General features: G+C 38.4%; 1 protein-coding gene across 7 annotated transcripts in view; it reads left to right on the forward strand.

The window, feature by feature from the left end:
• Nucleotides 1-26,225, forward strand: part of BICD1 (BICD cargo adaptor 1) — a 256,333-nt gene that overhangs the window by 106,470 nt on the left and 123,638 nt on the right. For all 7 annotated transcript variants that reach the window (XM_045466178.1, XM_045466179.1, XM_045466181.1 and 4 more), the window contains exon 2: nt 6,575-6,787. In XM_045466178.1, coding sequence (XP_045322134.1) covers nt 6,575-6,787 — 213 coding nt within the window. The remainder of the gene's footprint in view (nt 1-6,574; nt 6,788-26,225) is intronic.

The following is a 26,225-nucleotide window of genomic DNA, read 5'->3' on the forward strand; positions in this document are numbered from 1 at the left end:
TGTTTAGTAACACCGAAATTTAGGCTTGCTGCTGAGGTGAAAAGCCAGATTCTGGCTCACTCTCCCTCCTTTGTTCAGGTTCTGCTCAAAGGTCACCCCCTTCCCTGATGGTGCTGTTTAAATGGGTGGGCACCTGCCTTACTCTCTATCCCTGTTCTGTCCAACATGGGAACCACTAGCCAAATGTGACAATTAAAATTAATGAAATTACATAAAATGAAAAAATTCAATTCTTTGGTCACTCTGGCCACAATTTCAGAGCCCATCAGTCACATGTGGTTAGTGGTTAGTGGACAACATAGATACATCTTTGCAGAAAGTTCTATTAGGCAGTGCTATTCTGTGCTTTTATGCTTGCTTTCATTTTCTTTCTAGAACTTTTCCAACATTATGCCACATACTTACTGATTTATTTATGCTCCACTGGAATGTATGCTCCCACTAGCAGAGATCTTTTTTCTAGAACATTGCAGATCTTCAGTGCTTAAAGCAGTGCCTATTACAGTTCTCTGTAAGTACTTGTTGAGCACTTAGATCAATGAAATGAATGAATAGATTTTAATATTTGAAATAAAAAAGATTTTGTCTGATGTCCTTGGATGATTTAGTATATTGTTTTGCCACAATTTTTAAGATGAAAGAATGAACATTCTGTAACCAAGGACACATATTTTTAAGATAATGTAACATTATTAAATACACTAGCCAAACTTTAATTTTTTTATCATTCATATTAGGAAGGGTAATAAGTATGAAAACTCCACTTAACAGCTAGTGTATTTTCCTGAACATGAAGGTAAAAAATATCAGTCCTCTTTAGGTTAAGAAGTCATGTGAGTAGGATGAGAAAGGAAAAAACTACTTTGTAGCTAACTGGACTTCCATTGGTATGTAATTGAAAGCAACTGTGATTCCATTGTAATGGAATATATGAAGATAATATTCTACAATTAAATCCTAATACATTCCAAAATTGTATAGAAATATCAATTTACCTGAATTAATTTCAAATGAAAATTACCCATGAAATGATTGCAGTACATAAAAGTATTTGCTGTCTGAAAGATAACTAGAGGCATGACTACCCTGGGTTTGCCTATATACATAGACATCGAAGCTAGTTTTGTGATTTCTGCCAAGGATACAGCTTCAATGGCCTTGAAGAAGATTGTCTTCTCTTGGGTCCAGCTTTGTCGGGATATACTTGGAGTAGTGATGGAGGAGGAAGCTACCTGGCAGAGCCAGACAGGTCTGATGAATGCACTTTGACAATTAACCAAATGATAGATGTCAGCTGGTATCCCATCCCATTCTAGTTACTGACAGTTAGGAATTAGGTAAAGTAGGAGTGTTTTCTCCTTTTTTCTTCCTTTCTAAATTGCAGGTATTTTCTGAGTAGAGTTAGCACTCAGTGCATTTGCAAATGTAGATCATGGGGCTTCTGTAGCCTATGCAGCACTGCTATTATTTTTCTATTTCAAGTGAGAAACACCATGGTTAATGTCCTTGGATAACCTTGCATACTTTCACTGGTTTTTAAATCAGGTCCAATGAAGGGCCAAGTTCTTCATTAAAATAATGACTAACTTTGGAAGCCCATATGTTCAGTTAAGGTTCTGAGCTGCAGTAAATGTAAAGAGTCATCAAAATGTTTATATTTGCAATTTCAGTTCTTGATTCTTTTTTGAAATCTGTTCTATGTATATATTTGAAAAATTTTATCTCCTTTGGTGTTGGACCCAGAGTATAATTTTTAAAACTTAATGTCAGGGGTGGAGAGGCACAGTCACTTGCTGTTAAGACTTTAGGGTTTGTTTCAGCTACCAAGAGAGCATTGCTTACGTACTGAGAATAATATGACCCCCATTTTTGAATGCCTAATAAGTCTATTGATTTTACTCAGGAAGAGTAAAGAATATGTCCTCTGGCAGTTTTCTATTATGAAGAAGTGGAAAAATAGGTTGTAAAAAAGAAGGTAGCTGAGGTGCTTGACACAGTTAATGCTAATCGTAAATTTTACTAATGCCTAACTATGTAGTCAGGGTTCCTTTGCTAGGGGGAAGGTAGGTGAAGACTTCACCAGGTCACCATGGGGAAGTATGCTGTCAGACCTCTCCCCTCCAAAGGCTTTCTAATGGGTAATGAATTCAGAATTGCCCTCACAGAATTTGACCACTACTGATGGAAAAGCAAAGTAAACATCACCTCTGAAGATAATTTTTCATCTGCTCATGAGTCTATCTGTTTATTACTACATCTAGAAATTTGGCTACTCAAATAAGAGTTTATTTCTGTTTGGAGACTTAACAAGCCAAACACCAAAATGAATGTTCCACTATGTGCAGATGAACGTCCATCTGTCCATACTGGAATGTTTCCTTCTCAGTTGATGCTTAGGAACCATCTTTTGATTTTGATCTATGTAGAAATTCTAAAGAAGATAGTTTACTGAGACATAGTTTTGCAGGTTATTATTTTTTAGAATTTCTGTTCTATGAGTATAATTTGAAGAAGAGTCTTTGAAATAATGAAATTATACTGTCTCCTCCTAAGTTTTAATGATTTCCCTTGTAATGGATCAACACATACCTTTTCTGCCTTCAGGTTTGTAATGATGTCAAACAATTTTCCAGATTCACTCCAGCCTGTATGAAGTCCAGCAGCATCATTTTACGACATTTTAAATTTCAGAACAAAATTGCATTACATACATAATAAAGCCTCAGTACTATTTTTTTTAATTAAAGCATAGTTGACATACAGTGTTACGTTAGTTTCAGGTGTACAACATAGTCAATAACTTTATATATTATGCTGTGGTTATCACAAGTATAGCTACCATCTGTCACCGTAGAATGCTATTACAGTACCATTGACTGTATTCCCCATGCTGTACCTTTCATCCCGGTGACTTACTCATTCCATAACTGGAAGACTTTGTCTCCCACTCCCCTTCGCCCATTTTGTCCATACCCCCACTCCCCTCCCTCTGGCAACCATCAGTATGTTCTCTGTATTTATGGGTCTGTTTCTGCTTTTTGTTTGTTTTGTTTTGTTTTTGAGATGCCACATATAAGGAAATCATATGGTATTTGTCTTTCTCTATCTGACTCATTTCACGTAACATAATGTCTTCTAAGTCCATCCATGTTGTCACAAATGGCAAAATCTCATTCTTTTTTATGACTGAGTAATATTCCAGGGTGTGTGTGTGTGTGTGTGTGTGTGTGTGTGTGTGTGTGTGTATACCACATCTTTCTTACCCATTCATCTATTGTTGGATACTTGGGTTGCTTTTGTATCTTGGCTATTGTAAATAATAATGCAATAAATATAAGAGTGCATATATTTTTTTGAATTAGTGTTTTTGTGTTCTTTGGGTAAATACCCAAAGTACTTCTAATTAAATATAGTATTCCATTGGTGTTGAAGTACATGTATTCTTTTTTTTTAATTTTTTTAATGTTTATTTATTTTTGAGAGAGAGAAAGGGCACACAAGAGGGGGAGGAGCAGAGAGCAGAGAGAGAGGGAGACACAGAATCCAAGGTGGGTTCCAGTCTCTGAGCTGTCCACACAAAGTCCAACGCGGGACTCAAACTCACAAAATGCAAGATCATGACCTGAGCTGAAGTTGGATGCATAACTGATTGAGCTACCCAGGGACCCCTCAAGTACATTTATTCTTCATAATTCTTTATGCCACTATTTTATCAGATCTACCAAATTCTTTAGGGTAGAAAATATACCTATTTATGTAACTTTTCATTTTGAAATAACTCTAGACATAGAAAAAACTCCAAAAATACTACACTGAATTCCCCAAATGTTAACATCGTACAAAACCATAGGAAAATTATGGAAACCAGAAATTTGCCTTGATACAATATTATTAACCGATATAAAGAATTTATTTCATTTTTGCCAGTTGCCCTACTAATGTCTTTTTTCGGGTCTAGGATCCAATCCAAACTCCCACATAGCATTTTATTGTCATGTTTTCTTAGTCTCACCTAGTCTAGAGGTGTCTTTACTTATTTTTATGGAACTTAATACTTTTCAAGAGTCCTGGCCAATACTTTTGTGGGATGTCCTCCAGTTATGGTTTGTTTGATGCATTCTTATGATAAGAATTGGCTTATATGTTTTTGGCAAGAATACCACAGAAGAGATGCCGTCCCCTCTTATTGTGTTATATTAGAGAGTACATGATGTCAGTATGTTTCATTGCTGCTGATCTAACTTTTGGTCACATAAGGTGATCAGGATTCTCCACTGCAAGTTTCCCATTTTTCCAACTGGAATTTATAAGTATCATGGGAGAAGATACTTTAAGACTATGCAAATATCCTGTTTCTCATCATACTTTTGGCCTATGAATTTTATATTCCATTGATCATTTTTGCCTGCAACAATGATTACTTGGTGTTTGCCAAATGATGATATATTTTATCTCCACCATTCCTACTACACCTAAAAATTAGAGTTCTACTATAAGGAAGAGCAATTCCTTCTTCCCTCATTTATTCAGTTATTTTATCAATGTGGACTCATGACTGTATTATTCTATGGATTATAATTCATTACTGTAATTATTTATTTTATTGACCAAATTATCCCAGATTTGGCCATTGGGAGCCCCTTCTGGTAGTCTCTTGTGTCCTTTGACAGATTCCTATCATTTTTTGAAAGCATTTTGTTACTTACTCTTTGGCACCACAAGATGTATGAAATTCATTTTGCTCTAGTTCAAGAATGGTTATTTCTCCAAAGAGCCCTAGTTCTTTTATTTACTTATGTATTTTAATGTTTATTCATTTTTGAGAGAGCGTGAGCAGGGGAGGGGCAGAGAGAGGGAGGTACAGAGGATCCAGAGTAGGCTCTGAGCTGTCAGCACAGAGCCTGATGTGGGGCTCAAACTCATGAACTGTGATATCATGACCTGAGCCGAAGTTGGATGCTCACTTGAGCCACCCAAGTGCCCCAAGCCCTAAATCTTTTCTTTTTTTAAAAAAATTTTAAATGTTTATTTATTTTTGAGAGAGTGAGCGGGGGAGAGGCAGAGAGAGGGAGATACAGAATCTGAAGCAGGCTCCAGGCTCTGAGCTGTCAGCACAGAGCCTGATGTGGGGTTTGAACTCATGGACCATGAGATCATGACCTGAGCCGAAGTAGGACACTTAACTGACTGAGCCACCCAGGCGCCCCCCGAGCCCTAATTCTTTTAATTGGAGATTGATATGTAGAAACAAAATTTGGGTGCAGGAATGTTCTTGGCTGCTGAGATGTCCTTGCTACTGCGCCTCTCAGAAGGCAGAGTTAGGAAATATGTGCGTGTGTATGCACATGCATAAATGTCTCTCTCCATCTGTTCATCTGTGAATATTTATCTACCTATTAAAGACTGTAAGTTCACCCTGATGCTTCTAATTACAACACAGTGCCACCAGTTTCCTTCCAGAAGTCTCCCTTTCCTTATTTGTAACTTTCTCCAACAGTGAGAAACCTGGCTTCCATTATCGATGATACAGTTATTTATTTGCTCAACCCTAGTGTACGTATAAAGAAGTTTTTAGAATTGTGATCCCATAATCCCTGTGAGAATTTACTAGCTTGACTATAGTAGTTGGGTACAGTTCTTTTTGTCTTTAGCTTTACAGTGTACAGCAAATACACTGATTTCCAAAATTAGCTCTCCACTCCTCTCAGTATGGTTAAGTTGTTCATTTGTAGTACAGCTAGGAACATTGGCTACTTTTTGTGTTCCACATGGGGTCACCGGTTTTAGTTACTATTTGGAAGGTGTGTGAAACGTTACTAGAGTTGTGAGAATCAGGGCTATATGAAAAGGCATGCTCAGGAAAGTGAATATCCCTCATCCCTTGTATCACTTTTCCTTCCTGCTGTTCCCACTCGCCCTCTGTGGCTTACCAGTATCATTAGTTTCTGGTTTATTCTGTATTTCTTTTTTATTCTATATATGTAGATACATATCTTCTTACACAGTGATTACAGTTCTTTTGTGCGTGTGTGTGTGTGTGTGTGTGTGTGTGTGTGTGTGTGTTTAGTAGTGTGCAATTTGAATGCTGTTTGGGGATTTCCTCTCTTCAGGGAGCTGTTCCTAATTGGTATATTCTTACCACTAATGTATTCGAAAGCTAATGAAACTATTATTTTCTTCCTTGAAAAATAATTTTGGGATTGTTTTCTAGAATGAGAGTGAGAACGTGAATTTTGTTGGCCTCGTTAGCACTGAACTGTCTGTTCCTTAATAGGCTTGGTTTAAGAAAATTGTAACATAAAACAAGCAGTGTTTTTCAGGTTTTCTTTAAGTCATTATATATATTTTTAGCAAGACATTTAAAAATTTTCTTTCCCCTTACTAATTGAGTGAATTATTTCAAGTATCAGTGAGAGCAGTTAGACTGTTGCATAAAATGTATTGTTTTGCTCCCAGAAGTCTTGTAGAGTAGCTTTTCTAAAAATACTAAAAACCAAACATTTCCCGGAGTTTGTTTAAATAGTGCTGTGGTGCATTTCATCGGGCACTCTTTTTCTTTTCACATACTCTGCAGGCATTTGGGCAGTCCTTCTCCATCCACCGGAAGGTTGCTGAGGATGGAGAGACCCGGGAGGAAACACTTCTGCAAGAGTCTGCATCGAAGGAAGCTTACTATCTGGGGAAGATCTTGGAGATGCAGAACGAACTGAAACAGAGCCGGGCTGTGGTCACTAACGTTCAGGCAGAAAATGAGAGGCTCACGGCTGTCGTGCAGGATCTGAAGGAGGTAAACAGCCAACTCCCTGTGAGAGATTTGTGGGAGAGAGAAATAAGATAAAATTCTTTCTAGGAGAGAGGAATAAAACACACAAAGCACATAAATACTGATGCTAGTGATTTTTCTTGTTTAGTGAAATGACAGCCTGTTCTAAGATGAGCTTTTGTCTTCTTGTTTGTTAAGAATTGGAAGTCCATTTATTGAGTAGTTGGAAATTGGCCTTGCTTTTCTGCAAAGGTTTTTAAAAAATATTGTGACCTTAGCACTTCCTCTCCCCTTTACCTGTTTTATTTTTATTTTTATTTTTTTTAATATATATGAAATTTATTGTCAAATTGGTTTCCATACAACACCCAGTGCTCATCCCAAAAGGTGCCCTCCTCAATACCCATCACCCACCCTCCCCTCCCTCCTACCCCCCTCCTTTACCTGTTTTAATATGAGGTGGAGAAAAAGCTGGCTGTGATGCTCTGTGTCAGCACTAATTCAAAATGACAGTCGTGTTGGCTCAGGACTCTTCTCACTGGGGAGTGAGACCCCAGGGGAGTGTCTGTGGGGTCGTAGAGTCTGACAATGCAGAGCCATACACTATTTTTTTGGCTGTAGAGAAGGCAGCAGATTACAGCTGGTATGAATTAGGTCTGGGAGACTTCCTCAGTTGCTGGGCCTTCTGGACTCACTCTCTTCAGCTTTTCCATGGCAGCATCACGTGCCAGATCATTTTCAGAGTGGCAGAGTCATTCTTTAGTGGAGGGGGGATATTGGGAACAGCTTAATCTACCACACCCTTTTAAGAGCATTTTTGGAAACTTCATATTAAGTCATTCACTCCATTTTTGTTTGTTTTTTTTTTAATTTTTTTTTTCCAACGTTTATTTATTTTTGGGACAGAGAGAGACAGATCATGAACGGGGGAGGGGCAGAGAGAGAGGGAGACACAGAATCGGAAACAGGCTCCAGGCTCTGAGCCTTCAGCCCAGAGCCCGACGCGGGGCTCGAACTCACAGACCGTGAGATCGTGACCTGGCTGAAGTCGGACGCTTAACCGACTGCGCCACCCAGGCGCCCCATTCACTCCATTTTTGGATGTGAATGCTATAGAGGAGGTACAGATGTCCTCGAATTCTTATACCAGTGCAGAAGAGAATGATGAACCAAGTGGGCTTTTCAGTTGAGTGTTTTAATAATGTAAAAGGGTAGAATGAAAGAATTGTTAAATATTGTAAAATACAAGAGAAATAATACACTGATGTTTTTCTCCTGAAATTAGTGACATTACAAATAGAGTTTTGTAAATAGAGATGTAAATTGTCCTAAATTTGTTGGCATTTAATAAATAATTTGCATTTCCACATGTCCATGTTACAGTGAACTAAATGCATATTACAGTAAGGTTTCTGCTTTACCTAGCTCATTCTCTTTGGACATGCCCAAGAATAGTAATATGATTTCTAGAGACCAAGAAAGAGCCGGCCAAGTGGAAATTGTGCTGGGTACTGAGAAGAACATGAGACAGTTTTCAAGATACCCTGCCTCCTTTTCCTCCAATGCAAGTGAAGGTTAAAAACAAAGCTCCTCTCTAGTTCTTTATATGATGCATCTATCAGTGTTGGGTTTGGGCCATCACTTGCTTACCCTTTATGGTAGCAGACCCTGCTCCTCCTAAGGAATTGCCATTCACCCTTTCAGCCCCAGGCTTCCCTGTGAGACAGGTGTCCGCTAGAGAAGTGGACCCAAGATCATGTAATGCTACAGGTTACCATCCTGGATCAAGTGAGTCCCTGAACATCCACCAGGGGCTTACATGGAGCAGCAGGTTCACATGGCAAGTTGGCAGATGCAGTGTGACACAGGCAACACGGGGCCATGGGCACACACAGGCAGTTGGTTTGTGGAGAATTCCCATGGCCAGTGAGTCAAGCGGTCTCAACTGCTAATTAGATGGATCCTCTGAAAGCCACACACCCTCACTGTGCACAGCAGCTAGAGCTGAGGAACAAGCAGTGAGGGTTGGGGAAGGGCAGAAAACCCACAGATGTTTCTCTGTGGAGGCATTGCAGTGGTGACTGACCAAGCATCCTCACTACAAGCTGCGCTTGAGTGGAGTTTCCAGGGAGTAGATTTATGATCACCAGTGGGAGTTGGTACTGAAGAGTGAAGGTATAAGTTATGAATGAATTGAGGAAGGAAAGAAAAAAATTTTGAGGAGCCATTCATTCAGATCAGTTTTCAAATTTTAGTGAGTATCAGAGTCACCTAGAAAACACATCAAAACATGACCCCTAGCCCCACCCTCAGGAGTTCTGATTCTGGAGGTCTTGGTGGAACGCAATTAATTTGCACTTCTTACAGATTCACAGCAGGTGATGCTGTGGCTGCTGCCCTGGAGACCATGCATTAAGAACCACTAATTTAAACTTTTTGGCTGGCCCCAAATTAGGGAAGAGAGTATCATAATCATACGGCTCACAATTTGGGGAATTGCTGAATGAATCACTGGGTTATAATCCTCTATTTCTATACAATAGTTGATTTGCAGCAAGAGAATAACTTGCTATAACCCAATTTATGTATTTTTTAATCTAAAATATACATAAGGCAATCTAGCCTATGAGTGTATTCATTCAGGTTTATTAGTTAATGAAAAGAAAAAAAAACCCCATTTGTCAATTTCCTGTTCTTCTAAGTGTGCCAGCAAGATATTTGTTGGTGTTCTTTCTGATGGGCTGGAAGCTACTGGTATTACTATATTTGGAGGCCTGCAGGTTTTCATCCAGGCCTCATGTTTTCAAGTACCTAGTAAAATTATTAGCATTTAGAGCTGAGAAGAAAAGGAATAAATTCTATTTTTTGGTATATTGATATAAACTTTTTTATTGAGATATAATTGACATACAACATGTTAGTTTCAGGTATATAGCATAATGATTGATATTTATACAATGATTGATACAGGGTAATGATTTGATGTTTATATTGTGAAATGATCACCACAATAGGTCTAGTTAATGTCCATCACCTTACATAGTTAAAAAAAATTTTTTTTTCATGTGATGAAAAAATTTGTTAAGATTTGTTCTCTTAGCAAATATATAATACTGTATTATTAATTATAGTCACCATACTGTACATTATATCCCCATGACATTTATTTTCTAAGTGGGAGTTTGTATTGACATAGACTTTTGATGTCTGGTGTTAAATTGAAATCCCAGATTTGTTTTTATTGTACGCTCAATTTTATTTTTTTATTTTTGTACTCTGAGCATGGAATGATGCATAATGATTGGAAGAGAGATCATAAAACAAAAAATCATAACCTGATGGGCTATGGGAAATACAGAAGGATAACCAACACAAGATGTAGTAAATCATCAGCTTGACAGATGCTATGTGAATTTAATTGATGGAATCACATTTATTTACTGGCAGTAAACTATTTACTCATTTATTTACTCATCTCTTATTTCAGTAGGATTGTTGGTACTGGCCAAGATGTGTGTGTCTGTAAATGTTGCATGTGTATTATAGAAGCTTGACACATGTTTGTATACATGTGTAATTCCACGGTCAAATTCTCTTCCATATATGGTAGATATAGGATAATATAGTAGAAAAAAAATAGAACATTTTCTGAACTAGGTATTAGAAAATTAATATTCTAGGGGCGCCTGGGTGGCATAGTCGGTTGAGCGTCCGACTTCAGCCAGGTCACGATCTCGCGGTCCGTGAGTTCGAGCCCCGCGTCAGGCTCTGGGCTGATGGCTCAGAGCCTGGAGCCTGTTTCCGATTCTGTGTCTCCCTCTCTCTCTGCCCCTCCCCCGTTCATGCTCTGTCTCTCTCTGTCCCAAAAATAAATAAACGTTGAAAAAAAAATAAATAAAAAAAATAAAATTAATATTCTAGTCTCAGCTCTGCTAAAAGTTTTACAATTATATTCATGGTATTTGTAGAAGCTTATTTTATCATATAGTAAATACAGTACATATTAAAGATAAACTGTTATCATTAAAATTTTTCTGCATCCTCCATAAAAACATTGTTGAAAATATCCCTTATTATGTTGATCTATATTCTTAGGTCAAAGAAACATCAGATAAATACCTCTTTGAATTTATTACCTTGAAAATTCTTTCTGTTGAGATATGAATCAGGCAGTAGGAATTACAGTATGCTTTTTTTTCTGCTTTGGTTGTTAAGAAGCTCCAGGACTATGTTTAACTGTAAAAACTCAGATTTTTTATATAATTCTTTCCATTTTTATCATCCTGATTGTATGTGTGTCTTTAATGGTAAACTGCTTTAACAAATTTTTTGAAGTATAGAGAGCATAAAGAAAAAATATCACCCCAACTAAAGAACCAAATTAGGGGTTAATCCTACAGGGCCAGTAAAAAAACCCTTGGGTTGCCTTGATCAGCATCATTTTGGGGAGAGCTTAAAGAGAACAGGTTACTATAGTGCCTAAGCAGATATTTAGTAAACAAATTTGATTTTCATTTTTCTCTCTCCAACCTATAGGTGTAACATGTAGACGATAGCCTAAATAGGTTTATTTGAACAATATTTATTGAACACTTACTTTGTATTAAAGTAAAATCCACATTGATCAAATCATAAAACAGGATAATGAAACTTCTAATAATACTGAATACTCTCAGTTGTTAATAAGGTAAGTCAGAATTTACTGCAATATTTTACGAAGCATACAATGCAATTTGACCAGTATTCCTAACCAGAATTGGTGTATATGTGAAAAAGAGATGTCATGGGAGATAGAACCCTTCAGGTAGAATGCAGAAGATTGTAGTTATAAAATGGATTATTGACCTTAATAGAGATTAAACCTATACTTTAAAGTGCAAATAACTTAACATTGACTGCCAGTTAATGTGCCAGGCACTGTTCTAAATTCTTTACTTGGATTAACTTGCTGAATCCTTATAACACCCTGTTGAGGTAGATTCTATTATTATACCATTTCATTTTCTGACAGGGCACATAAATCACAGAGATGTCACATAACTTGTCCAAAGCATGTGACTAATCAGTGACAAGCCAGGATTGGAACTCAGAAAGTCGCTCTCATCTAGACTCTGTCTGTCGTGTCACTGTACTGCCAAGACCACAAGTTTCCCTCCTCTCAGTCTTGACTCACGCTAATGAAATTTCTAGCAAAATATATGAAGCTTTAGTACATTATCTAAATTTGTAACTTACTGGAATATTATTATTAGTTTTGTGATGTGGCGATTTTTTAAAATAATTTTTTTTGTTAACGTTTATTTATTATTGAGAGACACAGAGCATGAGCAGGGGAGGGGCAGGGAGAGAGGGAGACACAGAATCTGAAGCAGGCTCCAGGTTCTGAGCTGTCAGCACAGAGCCTGACGCCGGGTTTGAACTCACAAACTGTGAGATCGTGACCTGAGCTGAAGTTGGTCGCCTAACCAACTGAGCCACCCAGGCGCCCCTTGGGATGTGGCCATTTTATATATATTTTTTTCTTTTCTTTTTTATTTTTTAATTTACATGCAAATTAGTTAGCATATAGTGCAAAAATGATTTCAGGAGTAGATTCCAGTACTTCATCCCCTATGTATAACACCCAGCACTCATCCCAACAAGTGTCCTCCTTAATGCCCCTTACCCATTTAGCCCATCCTCCCCACCTACAACCCCTCTAGCATCCCTCAGTTTGTTCTCTGTATTTAAGAGTCTCATGTTTTGTTTCCCTCCTTGTTTTTATATCATTTTTGCTTCCTTTCCCTTATGTTCATCTGTTTTGTATCTTAAAGTCCTCATATGAGTGAAGTCATATGATCTTTGTTTTTCTCTAATTTCGCTTAGCATAATACCCTCTAGTTCTATCCACATCATTGCAAATGGCAAGATTTCATTCTTTTTGATTGCCAAGTAATACTCCATTGTGTGTGTGTGTGTGTGTGTGTGTGTGTGTGTGTGTGTGTGTATCATCTTCTTTATCCATTCATCTGTCAATGGACATTTTGGGCTCTTTCCATACTTTGGCTATTGTCAATAATGCTGCTATAAGCACTGGGGTGTATGTGCCTCTTTGAAACAGAACACCTGAATCCCTTGGATAAATACCTAGTAGTGCAATTGCTGGGTCATAGGGTAGTTCTATTTTTAATTTTTTGAGGAACCTCCGTACTATTTTCCAGAGTGGCTGCACCAGTTTGCATTCCCACCAGTAGTGCAAAAGAGATCCTCTTTCTCCACATCTTCTCCAACATCTGTTGTTGCTTGAATTGTTAATTTTAGCCATTCTGACTGGTGTGAGGATGGTATCTCACTGTGTGATATTGAGTGATGTGAGCATTTTTTCATGTGTCAGTTGGCCATCTGGATGTCTTTTTTTGGAGAAGTGTCTATTCATGTCTTCTGCCCAAGTCTTTACTGGATTATTTGTTTTTTGGGTGTTAAATTGGATAAGTTCTTTATAGATTTTGGATACTAACCCTTTATCTGATATGTCATTTGCAAATATCTTCTCCCATTCCATCAGTTGCCTTTTAGTTTTGATGATTGTTTCCTGTGCTGTGTACAATCTTTTTATCTTGATGAGGTCCCAATAGTTCATTTTTGCTTTTGTTTCTCTTGCCTCTGGAGACATCTTGAGTAAAAAGTTGCTGTGGCCAAGGTCAAAGAGATTTTTGCCTGTTTTCACCTGTAGGATTTTGATGGCTTCCTGTCTTACATTTAGGTCTTTCATCCATTTTGAGTTCATTTTTGTCTATGGTGAAGAAAATGGTCCAGGTTCATTTTTCTGCATGTTGCTGTCCAGTTTTCCCAGCACCATTTGCTGAAGAGGCTGTCTTTATTCCATTGGATATTCTTTCCTGCTTTGTCAAAGATTACTTGGCCATACATTTGTGGGTCCATTTCTGGGTTCCCTGTTCTGTTCCATTGATCTGAATGTCTGTTTTTGTGCCAGTACCATACTGTCTTGATGATTACAGCTTTGCAATACAGCTTGAAGTCTGGAATTGTGATGCCTCCAGCTTTGGTTTTCTTTTTCAGGATTGCTTTGGCTATTTGGGGTCTTTTCTGGTTCTATACAAATTTTAGGATTGTTTGTTCTAGCTCTGTGAAGAATGCTGGTGTTGTTTTGAGAGGGATTGCATTGAATACATAGATTGCTTTGGGTGGTACTGACATTTTAAAAATACTTGTTCTTCCAATCCAGGAGCATGGGATATTTTTCCATTTTTTTTGTGTGTCTTCTTCAATGTCTTTCATAAGCTTTATAGAGTTTTCACCTCTTTGGTTAGGTTTATTCCTAGGGATTTTTTGTTTTTTGGTGTGCCATTTTATATTTTAAAAACTGCTTAATCCATATGACTTTTATTACATTTGAAACTCTTACTATTTTCCCTCATTGTTATACACCAAATTTCATGATATACCAGTGGCTTAATTTCCAGGAACCTATGATGGCAACATTTTAGGAACACATCTAATCTACCATTAGGAATCCATATCTACAAACTTGTAGGGCAGGAAGGCTTTTAGTGATTATTTGGTAAAGACTATTCCTAGTTCAACAGTTCTTTCTCCAATATCTCTACATGGTCAATGTAGCCTTTATTCAGACATTTCCAGCAGTATGGAGAAGATAAACTGTGAGTCCTTACAAGGAGGGGGCTCTCTTTTGTCTGTCATTTATCTTTGAATCTCCAGCACCCAGCACAGTGTCTTGCCAAAAGCAGACATTAAAAAATGTTTGTTGACATGAACTGAAAGAACATGCTTTGGAAGTTACACATTCCTAGGTTTGAATTTGAGGTGGGCCACTTACCAACTATGTGGTGTTGAAAAATTGCTTTTGTTCTCTAAGCTTCGCTTCCTTAATCACAATGTGGAGGTGATAATACTAACATAGAGGTCCTGTGCAAAATGCCCAGAGTTGCTAAATTATTGTTTTCTCCCTGTCTTACAACTTCTTTACAAGGCTGCCCGTCCTGTTGCTTGGCAGTTCTAATTGTTAAACTGCCCTTTTTTATTAAATGAACAGTTGACACCCTGTAATTTTCACCAGCTGGCCACATTTCTAGCCTTTGGATATACAAAGAATATATATATATATATATATATACATATATATATATATATATTTTTAGTTTCCTATTCCACTTGACAATTTTAGCCTATGCCCAACAGCTTCAAATATTTGCAAAGAACTGTTTTGTCTTCTCTTTTTCAGGCTAAACATATCTAGATCCATTAGCACTTCCTTATGTGACATGGTTTCAGGTGGCCTTACCTTCTTAGACTAACATCCAGTGTCTCTTAAGAATATGTGTCTGCTTTTAAAAAACATGATACTATTGAGTGTCTTTACCCTTGTTATATATCCTTGAAATTTTGAATCATTGGACCTAGATTGGAGTTTCTCATCTTAGTGTTTTAATGTTTTTGGATTTCCGATTTTGCAATTGTACCTTCATGCACTCAACAAAGCTCTCTAAAGTGCTTACTATGAACCAGATGCTTGGAAAACATCAATGAACAAATATATTTAATAATGAGTGGTTGTTTTCAATGTTAAAACAACTAAATGTATTTAGAAACTATTTCCTTCTACTCTACAATCTGTGGAAATAGAGAGTAAGCTGTGTTTTAGACAATATATATGAATGTTTGTGCCCCCCCCCACATACATATGTTGAAAATTAATCTCCAGTGTGATAGTATTTGGAGATGACATTTTTAGAAATTATAGGTCATGAAGGTGGAGCCCTCATGAATGGGATTAGCTCCCTCATGAAAGAGACCTCTCTAGCCCCTTCCACCATGTGAGGACACCGTGAGAAGATGGCCATCTCTGAACCAGGAGGCAGGCCCTCACTAGACACTGAACCTGTCTATGCCTTGTTCTTGCACTTCCCAGCCTCCAGAACTATGCAAAATAAATGTTTGTTGTTTAAGCCACGCAGTCTATGGTATTTTGTTATAGCAGCCTGAATGGACTGGGACAACATATAACATTTTATGTAATATACTCATCATCTTAGTCTCTCATTATAACTACAAATATGTGGTACTTGCTGTGACTAAGTGAAAAATATCATCTAAACAGCCAGATTAGATGTCATTGACCTGAGCTACTTAGCACACGTTCACTTTATTCTAGGGAGAGCCTTTCAGCCACTCTTTAAAAATCGATTTGCTTGTTTTATAAATAGGTGCTTTGGTAATGGGGTAGAATTAGCAATCAGGAAATCTAAGTTTGCGTCTTAACTATTGTACCAGTTGTGTGATTAAACTTTTCATTTCCTATGTAAACACTATAATAATACCTGTCCTGTTCCCCATGATTTTTATGAAGATAAAATATTTTCATGAAAATGCTTTACAAGAAATAAAAGACTGTTATTTATTGTTTCAAGGTTTGGTAATCAGACTTACTCACACATAACAAGACAGAAACAATAAATTAGAAAGTTGTATTGAAGTGTCAGGAGAAGCCCCCCACACCTTCTGAAAGTAGCAAGAATAATGCCTGACATCCTGACACTAAAACAGGAAACAACACATATTTTAAAACCAGTAGGTTGAAAGAGGTGAGCTATCTAGGTGCTCTTACTATCAGTGTAAACAGCCTTTTATACCAGGCTCGTTCTTGAAAGGGTCACTGTGTTATTAGTACAACATCGAATGTGCTTACAGATGACCCAAGTGATGGGGACAAGATTGAATTATTTAATTGGCATAGCCAATAAATAACAAAGATTTTCTTATGGTCTCTGATGTTGATCATTGGGAGCTATGTTTATACGTAGTTGAATGAACTTGACACTTCCAACTGAATGATGATTTTACCATTCTGTAAAGATAGGGCTTGGATGTAGTCAGAAAGCTATTTCCCTGTCATGTCCCATTTTCTCCCCGCTCCCCACACTTGTTGGGTATGGGCCCCACACCTCTCTGAGATGATACAAAGCCCCAAACAATGAAGAATTATCAGGGTTTTAATTGGTTTAGTAACTAATAACAATATCATAGCTAACATTTTGAGAGCTTACCATGTGCCAAGCATGGTATCAGCACTTTGCCCTCATCATCTCATTTAATTCCCTCTCTGTTTTCTATCTTTGCCTGACTTGACTTGTGAGGCAAAACAGCTTGTCCAGCAAGTAGTCAAGAAGGCCTAAACAATCTGACTCTAGAACTGCTCTTAATGATGTTAGTGCCTGCTATTGGTTTATTAATTCCACCAGAGAGTGCTATATTTCTTTTGGTCAAAAAATTCTTTCCAGGGGCACCTGGGTAGCTCATTCGGTAAGCGTCCGACTTTGACTCAGGTCATGATCTCGCAGTTCGTGAGTTCAAGCCCCGCGTTGGGCTCTGTGCTGACAGTTCAGAGCTTGGAGCCTGTTTCAGATTCTGTGTCTCTGTCTCTTTCTGCACCTCCCCCACTCGCACCCTGTCTCTGTCTCTCTCTCAAAAATAAACATTAAAAAAATTCTTTTTAAGTTATTTCCAACGCTTGCTAAGCTATCGTAAACAAATATCTCTATTAACATTATTAGGAATTTGAAAGCAAAGTTTAACAATATACAGACAATTCACTTTTGAATAATTGTGCTTTGATTGTGCCTTTTGGAAAAATAAGTTACACGAGTGGATTTGTTTGTAGGATTAATTTAAAATTATAAGCTCATAGAATTTTTTTTGGTGGGGGGGGTGTACAATTCTATGAATTATGACACATAAATAGATTCATGTAACTGCAACCACAATCAAGATGCAGAACAGTTTCATCGCTCCAGAAACCTCCGCTGTGCTGGGCGACTGCTTTGTGGTCATACGGTCCCCCACTCAATTTCTGATAACCAGTCATCTGTTCTCAGTCACTATGGTTTTGTCTTTTCAGGAATGTCATGTAAAGGAAATCCTACAACATGTAAACTCTTGAATTTCGGTCCTTTCTCTCAGCATAATGTCTATGAGATTCATCTAAGTTGTTACATATATCAATAAGTGTTCCTTTTTATAGTGGAATAGGATTCCACTATATGGATATACTATAGTTTTTTTCAATCAGTTCACTTATTGAAGAACATTTGGGTGTTTTCAGATTTTGGTAGTTACAGGCAGAGCTGTAACTCTGCTGTAACATTTGTTTGAATTTCCCTAATGCCTAATAATATTGAGCATCTTTTCATGTGCTTATTTGCCCTCCACAGTCTCCTTGGTAAAGCTTCTGTTTCAGGCTTTTTTCCATTTATTAATTGTGTTATTTCTTTTCATAGGTAAGTTTTGAGAATTCTTTATATATTCTGGATATAAGACCTTTGCAAATGTTTTGTCCTAGTATTTGGCTTGTCTTTTCATTCTCTTTAATTTTTTGCAAAGCACAATTTTTCTCATTTTGATCAAGTCTAATGTATCAGAAAACACGTATGGGCGGTGGGAGTGGGTGGAATGAGTTAAGGGGAGTCAGAAGGTACAAACTTCTGGTTTGTAATGATGTAATATATAGCATGAGGATGTAACATATAGCATAGTGAGTAGAGTTAATAATACTATATTGCATAGTTGAAGGTTGCTGAGAGAGTAGATCTTTTTATTTTTTTTTAATGTCACTTTATTCCTATTTGGTATATAGATGAGCCAAAGGATTTTTTTTAAATATCAGTTTATTCCTGTTCAGTTGTTGCCTGCTTCCAGACCTCTATGGAAGACAAAGTTCCTTTGGTCATCTGGTAAGTTGTGGGTTCTGAGCTGAGCAGTGCTCTTGGTCATGGAGTAGATAGACATAGAGTAGGTTCTGTGTCTGTGTCTGCTCAGGGCTCACAGCTAACAAGAGAGTAGATCTTAAAAGTACTCATCACACACAAAAAGTTTGGTAACTAGGTATGGTGACAAATGCCAACTGTATTTACTGTGGTGATCATTTCACAGTGTATACAAATATCGAATCATTGTGTTATATACCTGAAATTATTGGAATGTCATGTGTCAGTTATACCTCAGTAATATTAATATTATTAATAATAATAATACATTTATGTATTATGTTTTTCCTATCAGATTTAAAATACTCTGGGGTGCCTGCGTGGCTCAGTCAGTTGAGCATCCAACTCTTGATTTCAGCTCAGGTCATAATCTCACAGTCATGGGATTGAGCCCTGTGTGGGACTCTGCTCTGTGTGGGGTGTGGAGCCTACTTGAGATTTTTTCTCTCCCTCTCCCTCTGCCCCTCCCCTGGTCTCTCTTTCTCTCTCTCTCAAAAGAAACAAACAAACAAAATAAAACAAAAAAAAAAAACTTTTCTATCCCCAAGTCATGATAGATGATAGCTAGATTTTCTCCTATATTTTTATCTCAAAGCTTTAGAGCTTTAAATTTAGATCTGTAATCCCTTTGAGTTAATTTTTGTATAAAGTATGAAGTTTAAGATGAGGTTCATTTTTTTGCATATACATATCTGATTGTTCCACCATCATTTGTTAAAAAGACTTTTCTTCTTCCATTGAATTGCCTTTGCACCTCTGTCAGAATCAATTGGCCATATTTGTTTGGGTCTATTTCTAGATTCTATTCTCTTCTGTTGATTTATATGTCTATCCCTTTGCTAATACCACACTGTCATGATGAAGTCATAGAGGTAACAGGAAGCCAAATCATGTAGGGTATTACAGACCATTGAAAGGATTTGGGCTTTTGCTTTGAGTGAAATGGGAAATTATTGGAAAGTGTTGAGCAAAGGAGTGATATGACTTTAATGAGACAAGGATAAGAGTAGGACATTTTTGCAGTCATCCAGATATAAGAAGATGGTAGTTTTGGCCAAAATGATAGGTAGAGGTGGTGAAAAGAGGTCATATTCTGAAAGTATTTTGAGAGTGGAGCCAACATGACTTTTTAATGGGGCGATTGTAGAGACTAAGAAATAAGAAGGGGAAATGTTGACTCCAGTCAAAGGTTTTAGCTTGACCAACTTGAAAAATGGGATTATCATCACTTGAGATGGGGAAAGCATCAGATGAAATAAGTTTTAGGAGGGAAGATCAGAACTTTTAGACATGTTGAATTTTAAATTTTGATTAGACCACCAAGTGTAGAATATGCAGAGGTCATGGGGAAAGAGGGCCTGGCATTTGGGAGAGAGATTTAGGGATAGAAATATAACTTGTGGAATTATCAGCAGATACATTCTATTTAAGGCACATCAGTGAGGTCACCAAGACTGGAAGTATAGATAGACAAGGAAGAGGCCCAAGAACTGATGATCCCTAGACCACCTCAACACTGAGGTTGGGGACAAGAAGGGAAACTAGCAGAAGAGACTAAAAATCATAGTGGGATAGAAAGAAAATAAAGAGAGAATGATTCCTGGAAGCCAAATGAAGAAAGTGATATCTATGAAGGAAGTTATCAAAAGTGCAAATGCTGCGGGGCGCCTGGGTGGCTCAGTTGGTTAAGCATCCGACTTTGGTTCACGTCATGATCTCATGGCTTATGAGTTCCAGCACCACATCTGGCTCTGTGCTCACAGCTCAGAGCCTGGAGCCTGCTTCGGATTCTGTGTCTCACTCGCTCTCTGCCACTCCCCTGCTTGTGCTCTGCCCCCCTCTCTCTCAAAAATAAATTTAAAAAAAATTTTTAAAAAGTGCAAATGCTGCTAATAGGTCAAACAAGATAAGGAAACTAAATATACCACTGGGTTTAACATCATGAGGTCATCAGTCACCTCAGTGAGAGACATTTCTGTGGAGTTGTAGAAGCAAAAGTCTGATTTAGAACAGGGTTGAGAAAGAAAAGGAGAGGAATTGGAGACAAAGAATAGAGGCAACTTTGTGTGTGTATGAGGGGTGGGGGGGAGCTAGTTTGTTTGCAAAGAGGACCAAAGAAATGAGGAAGTAGTTGGGGAAAGACAGAATGGGCTTTAAATAAAGTTGTTGATTTTTGTTCTTTTTTCTTAAGGTGAAAAATAATGTAATGGTGGCCTTTGTAAAGGCTGATTGATGATGGGTGACTCAGCAGGGAGGGAAATTTTAATGACATAAGAGGACCAGGGGAGAATGCTAGAACAATTGATTTTCTTGATGGAAGGAGAAAGGGATGAGATTTGGTACAAAAAATGGAGAGATTGCCTTTAAAAAGGAGCAAGGACATTTCATCAATGGCAATGCCTGGAAAAGCAGAGTATGTGGATGCAGATGTAGGTACTATGGCAGGTGGGAGCAAGTCCTCTTCAGGTTGCTTCATTTTCCTCACTGAAGCAGGAAGCACGGTCAGCAGCCGAGAAGGAAGGTTGGGGGGAAGTGTTAGGAATTTGAAGAGAGAAGAGTGACAGAATAATCACCTGGGACGGTGAATCACTAAGGGAGGAGCAGGGGAAAGAGTGGCTGAAGCCAGAGGAGGACGTTCCTCAAGAGGAGGAATTCCAGGAACCAAGATCACCTATGTGCATATTGAGGATGCCAGGAAGTATGACCAAAAGTTTTAGAGTTATTGACAGTAAGCCTGGAGCTAAAGTCTTGGAGAAATGACGGGGAATGAGTTGGTGTCTGGGAAGTGACTGTATCATTGGTGGTAATGGATAGTATACAGGGTTTAGTCCTACCCTGCTGCCACTATCTTGCCCCAGTGGAAGCTACTGTTATTTTGTCCACCCCCCCCCCCCCAAATATGTATTTATCAGCCTAAGAAGAAAATCTCATAATGACATGAGATTCGAAGCAGAGGAGTTTTAGGAGAGGTGGGAGACTGCTCTGAAAGCAGCCATGTGGAGCAAAAGGGGCACCCATCCCACCTCCAGGCCAGCACTTGAGAGGGTTGCAGGGGAAACAGTGTCCCCAGGGGAGAGTCAGTTTTCCATTAAAGCAAGGTGAGGAGTGCATTATACACATCTATAAAACCATCATGATGCCTGCTGCAATCCCATATGCTCATAGAGTCAGTGGATATTGTTTAAAATGCATGCATTATTGTAAGGAGCATATACATTTAATTTCTCTTTTTAAAGATTGAAAATATTTTTTCCATGATTTTGGAAGTTGGTTGTTCTATTTGTCAATGAGAAATAATACAACAGCTCTTGAATAGTTTTGAAAATGATGTCAGTTGATCCCTATTAAATATTTTTAGCCTTTTTGAGATTATTTTGGAGAGGTAATGAGGACCTGCATCTTTATAATGCCAGGTATTTTGAGGGCAACTTAAAAAATGAAAGCAACATCCAGATGTTGGACATCATTTGGACACAGCTTCAAAATAGTACCTTTTTTGTTTGTGACTCTTTTGTTTTTGCACTAGAATATGAGAAGAGGCATAAACTTCTGGCCTGATATGATAGTTGCATCAATTTCCTGTGTAATAGCCAGTCATTAAACCAGTGCCAAATGGAGGGGCGCCTGGGTGGCTCAGTCGGTTGAGCATCCGACTTCAGCTCAGGTCATGAGCTCACAGTTCGTGAGTTCGACCCCCACGTTGGGCTCTGTGCTGATAGCTCAGAGCCTGGAGCCTGCTTCAGACTCTGTGTCTCCCTCTCTCTGCCCCTTCCCCGCTCATGGTCTGTCTCTCTCTGTCTCTCAAAAATGAATAAATGTTAACAAATTTTTTTTAATTAAAAAAAAAAAATAACCAGGGCCAAATGGAGAATTAAAAGGGAAACTGCAGTGAAGGTCAAGTCAAAGTTAGAAATGGTCAGAGAGTATTGCTCAGAACATACTGTAGAAATGGAAACTCTGAAGTTGATCTAGGTTTTAAAGAAAATCTATTTTTAAATGTTTATTTATCTATTTTTGAGAGAGAGAGAGAGAGAGAGAGAGAGAGAACAAACATATGCATGCATGCATGTGTGGGAGAGGGGCAGAGAGAAAGGGAGACAGAGAATCCAAAGCAGGCTTTGCGCTGTCAGCTATCAGCACAGAGCCCGATGCTGGGCTTGAACTCACAATCCGTGAAATCATGACCTGAGCTGAAGTCAGATGCTTAACCAACTGAGCCACTTAAGTGCCCCCAAAATCTATTTTTAAAATCTTTTTTTTTTTTAATTTTTTTTTTTAACGTTTATTTATTTTTGAGACAGAGAGAGACAGAGCATGAACGGGGGAGGGGCAGAGAGAGAGGGAGACACAGAATCGGAAACAGGCTCCAGGCTCTGAGCCATCAGCCCAGAGCCTGACGCGGGGCTCGAACTCCCGGACCGCGAGATCATGACCTGGCTGAAGTCGGATGCTTAACCGACTGCGCCACCCAGGCGCCCCCCAAAATCTATTTTTAAAGTAGTCTTGAATAGTCTACTTTTTTAAAAAGGTAAGTAAGTTTCTGTTAGTTCTCATTCATCATTTAAAAATAATAAGCTGTTGGGGTGCCTGGGTGGCGCAGTCGGTTAAGCATCCGACTTCAGCCAGGTCATGATCTCGCGGTCCGGGAGTTGGAGCCCCGCGTCAGGCTCTGGGCTGATGGCTCAGAGCCTGGAGCCTGTTTCCGATTCTGTGTCTCCCTCTCTCTCTGCCCCTCCCCCGTTCATGCTCTGTCTCTCTCCCAAAAATAAATAAACGTTGAAAAAAAAATAATAAAAATAATAAGCTGTGAAAGGCAGCCTGCTAAATGTAAAATGGGTATGGTATATATGATCTATCTATCTATCTATCTATCTATCTATCTATCTATCTATCTATCATGTATATATTTCTTTCCTTTCCCCTTCCCTCCCTTCCTGCCTGACTCCCTTCCTTTTCCCCTTCTCCTGCCTTCCCTTCCTCCCTTCCCTTTCATATCTTGTGAATAGGGTCAAACATCAGCTTTCTGTCTCTTGGAATATAAGAAGAAAGATCCGTGTACAATCCATTTTGTACACATTGATTCTTGGACTAAAAATAGCTTGATTCCATTTCAAACTTTTTCTCCCATCCCAAGAAGCTCAGGTTTTGTTCCCAGTGCAGACTGGGTAGAAGGAGAAATAATGCACAGTCAGCATTTTAGCTGGAGTGCTTAGTGGACAATTTTAATGTTTTTTTACATCTTGACCTCTATTTCCAGAGAACATCCTGGTTGGCAGCTCAGGCCTGATTAAGATTCACTTCAGGCATTTAATTCTCCTAAGGGAGTTTATAGCTTAATCTAACAATCAAGAATACCTGAATCTACTCAGAACTTAATTTCTTGAAGGTTATAGGAAACTTGTACTTGAGCAAGGCAAAAAGAGCAAATAAATGGGTGAGCTTAGGTATATAATGAATTTTGATGTATATATTTTGAATTATACTTCTTAAAAATTTTAATTTTTTTGAGAGAGAGTGCATGAGTAGGGGAGAGAGAGGGAAGGAGGGAGAGAGAGAGAGAAAGAGAGAGACAGACAGAATCCTAAGCAGGCTCCATGCTGAGCAAAGAGTCTGATGTGGGGCTCAGTCCCATGACCCTGGGATCATAGCCTAAGCCAAAATCAAGAGTCAGATGCTTAACTGACTGAGCCACCCAGGTGCCCTGAATTATACCTTTAAATATTTAATCAACAAATATATTTTTTAAAATAAATATTAAAGACCAAATCGTACTAAATGTATTAATAGATCCAAACTTTAACTTTCAATTTGAGTTAGAGTAGAATACTATATATCCCATTAGACAGCCTATACATTGATTACTTTCTTATCTAGCTTTACCATTATCACTTGTTCAGCAATATTAAAAGTACTCAGATTTAGAAATAATTCTTTGATAGGGTTTTGGTTTCACTAAAACAATTACTCAAAAAGCAGAATTGGAACTAAAAATCTCTTTTGAGGCTACCACAATATAAAAAAACCTCACCACTTACATTACATTAAGAAATCTAGAATACCAACATGTGTTTCCTCATGGGTTTTAGCAAACAGTATACCCCTACAATTGTTTTTATTTATTTATTTTTTTAGAGAGAGGATGCAAGTAAGCGAGGAGCAGAGAGAGAGAGAGAGAGGGAGAGACAGAGAAGTGGGGTTCACCAGAAGTGGGGCCCGAGCTTACCCAATATGGGACTTGAGCTCACAGTCCATGAGCTCATGATGAGCTGAAGTCAGATGCTTAATGACTGAGCCAGCCAGGCGCCCCCACAGTTGTTTTTAAACAGGAAGGTAGAGATTTGACTACTTGTACCAAGAAGTGGCCTTCAAACGTTTTTGGATGGTGAACTTGGTGATTAAGAAAGGAGGATATGAAAGAATCTGTCAGTATAACATCACCTCTCTTCTGCAGCTATTAATGATGGTGAGACTGGGCCTTCAGAGTAATAAACATCTCACCTCATTATTTGAATCAGTCTTTCACTGGCAGTGCTTACCACTTTTCTTTCATTATCATCTCTATAAAGGAGCCTTTTAAGATATTTTTTCCTAATTGCCACAAAATTAAATAGCGAGGAATAAGATTTTGGAGGATAGGGTTGAGCTTGAGAGAATCACACACCATCATAATACCTAAGACTTTTTTCACTTCCCCTAGGACCAATTTCACTCCCTTTGGGTCTGTATTGATTTTCTAGGGCTGCTGTAACAAAGTACTTCAAATTCTGTGGCTTGAAACAGCACAAACTTACTCTCTAGTTTCTGGAGGCTAGAAGTCTGCAGTTTACTGGGCTGAGGTCAAAGTATGGGGAGGGCCACACTCCCGCTGAAGGCACTATAGGAGCGCCTACTTCCTCTTTTAGCCTCCACCTTTGTCCAATTTCTAGAACTGTATTCCATACATTCATTGGCTCAAGGCCCCGTCCTCCACCTTTCAAAGTCAGCAGTTCAGCATCTTGCTTCAGTGTCATATTGCCGTCTTCGTCAAATCTTCCTCTGCCTCCCTTTTATCAAGACACTCTGGTTACATTTAGGGTCTACCTGGGTAATCCGGGATAACTTTGCCATCTCAAAATCCTTAACTTAATTACATCTACACAGTCTCTGTTGCCATAGAAAGTAACATTCACAGGTCCCAGGCATTAAGACTTGATATCTTTGGGGGCCATTATTCAGCCTACCACATGGGTGATACCACCCAATCGGAAATGCGCCATTAAGAAAGAAAGAAAAGAAAGTAGAATAGAAGGTAATAAATATGTACCTTTGGCTATTTTTTTAAATTATATTTTCATCTATTTGGGGCACTTGTCATTAGAAGATAGAGGATGTGTTTAAAATTAATAGGATTCAGAAGAGTAGAGTTGGTGATGCCCATCTTACTGTGGTGTACATTTATTCTGCATCACCCTTTCTGCTGGGGCCAGTCAGCAGAGAAGGGCAGTGAGTCACTCCAAGGTCAGACAGTGTTATTACCTAACTCTTATTGTGATGGGCAAATCCACCATTAAGCTTCAGATTGAGAGAAATACTATTGAGTTGGCAAATGCTTTCGATGTGTACGTGCAGATAGTCATATGTAACCACAATTTCTCACACTCTGTGGCAAGAGAAAGAAAGATGAAATGAAAAGAGAAATGAAA

This window comes from Leopardus geoffroyi, chromosome B4 (genome assembly GCF_018350155.1).
Source record: "Leopardus geoffroyi isolate Oge1 chromosome B4, O.geoffroyi_Oge1_pat1.0, whole genome shotgun sequence".
Taxonomy (NCBI): domain Eukaryota; kingdom Metazoa; phylum Chordata; class Mammalia; order Carnivora; family Felidae; genus Leopardus; species Leopardus geoffroyi.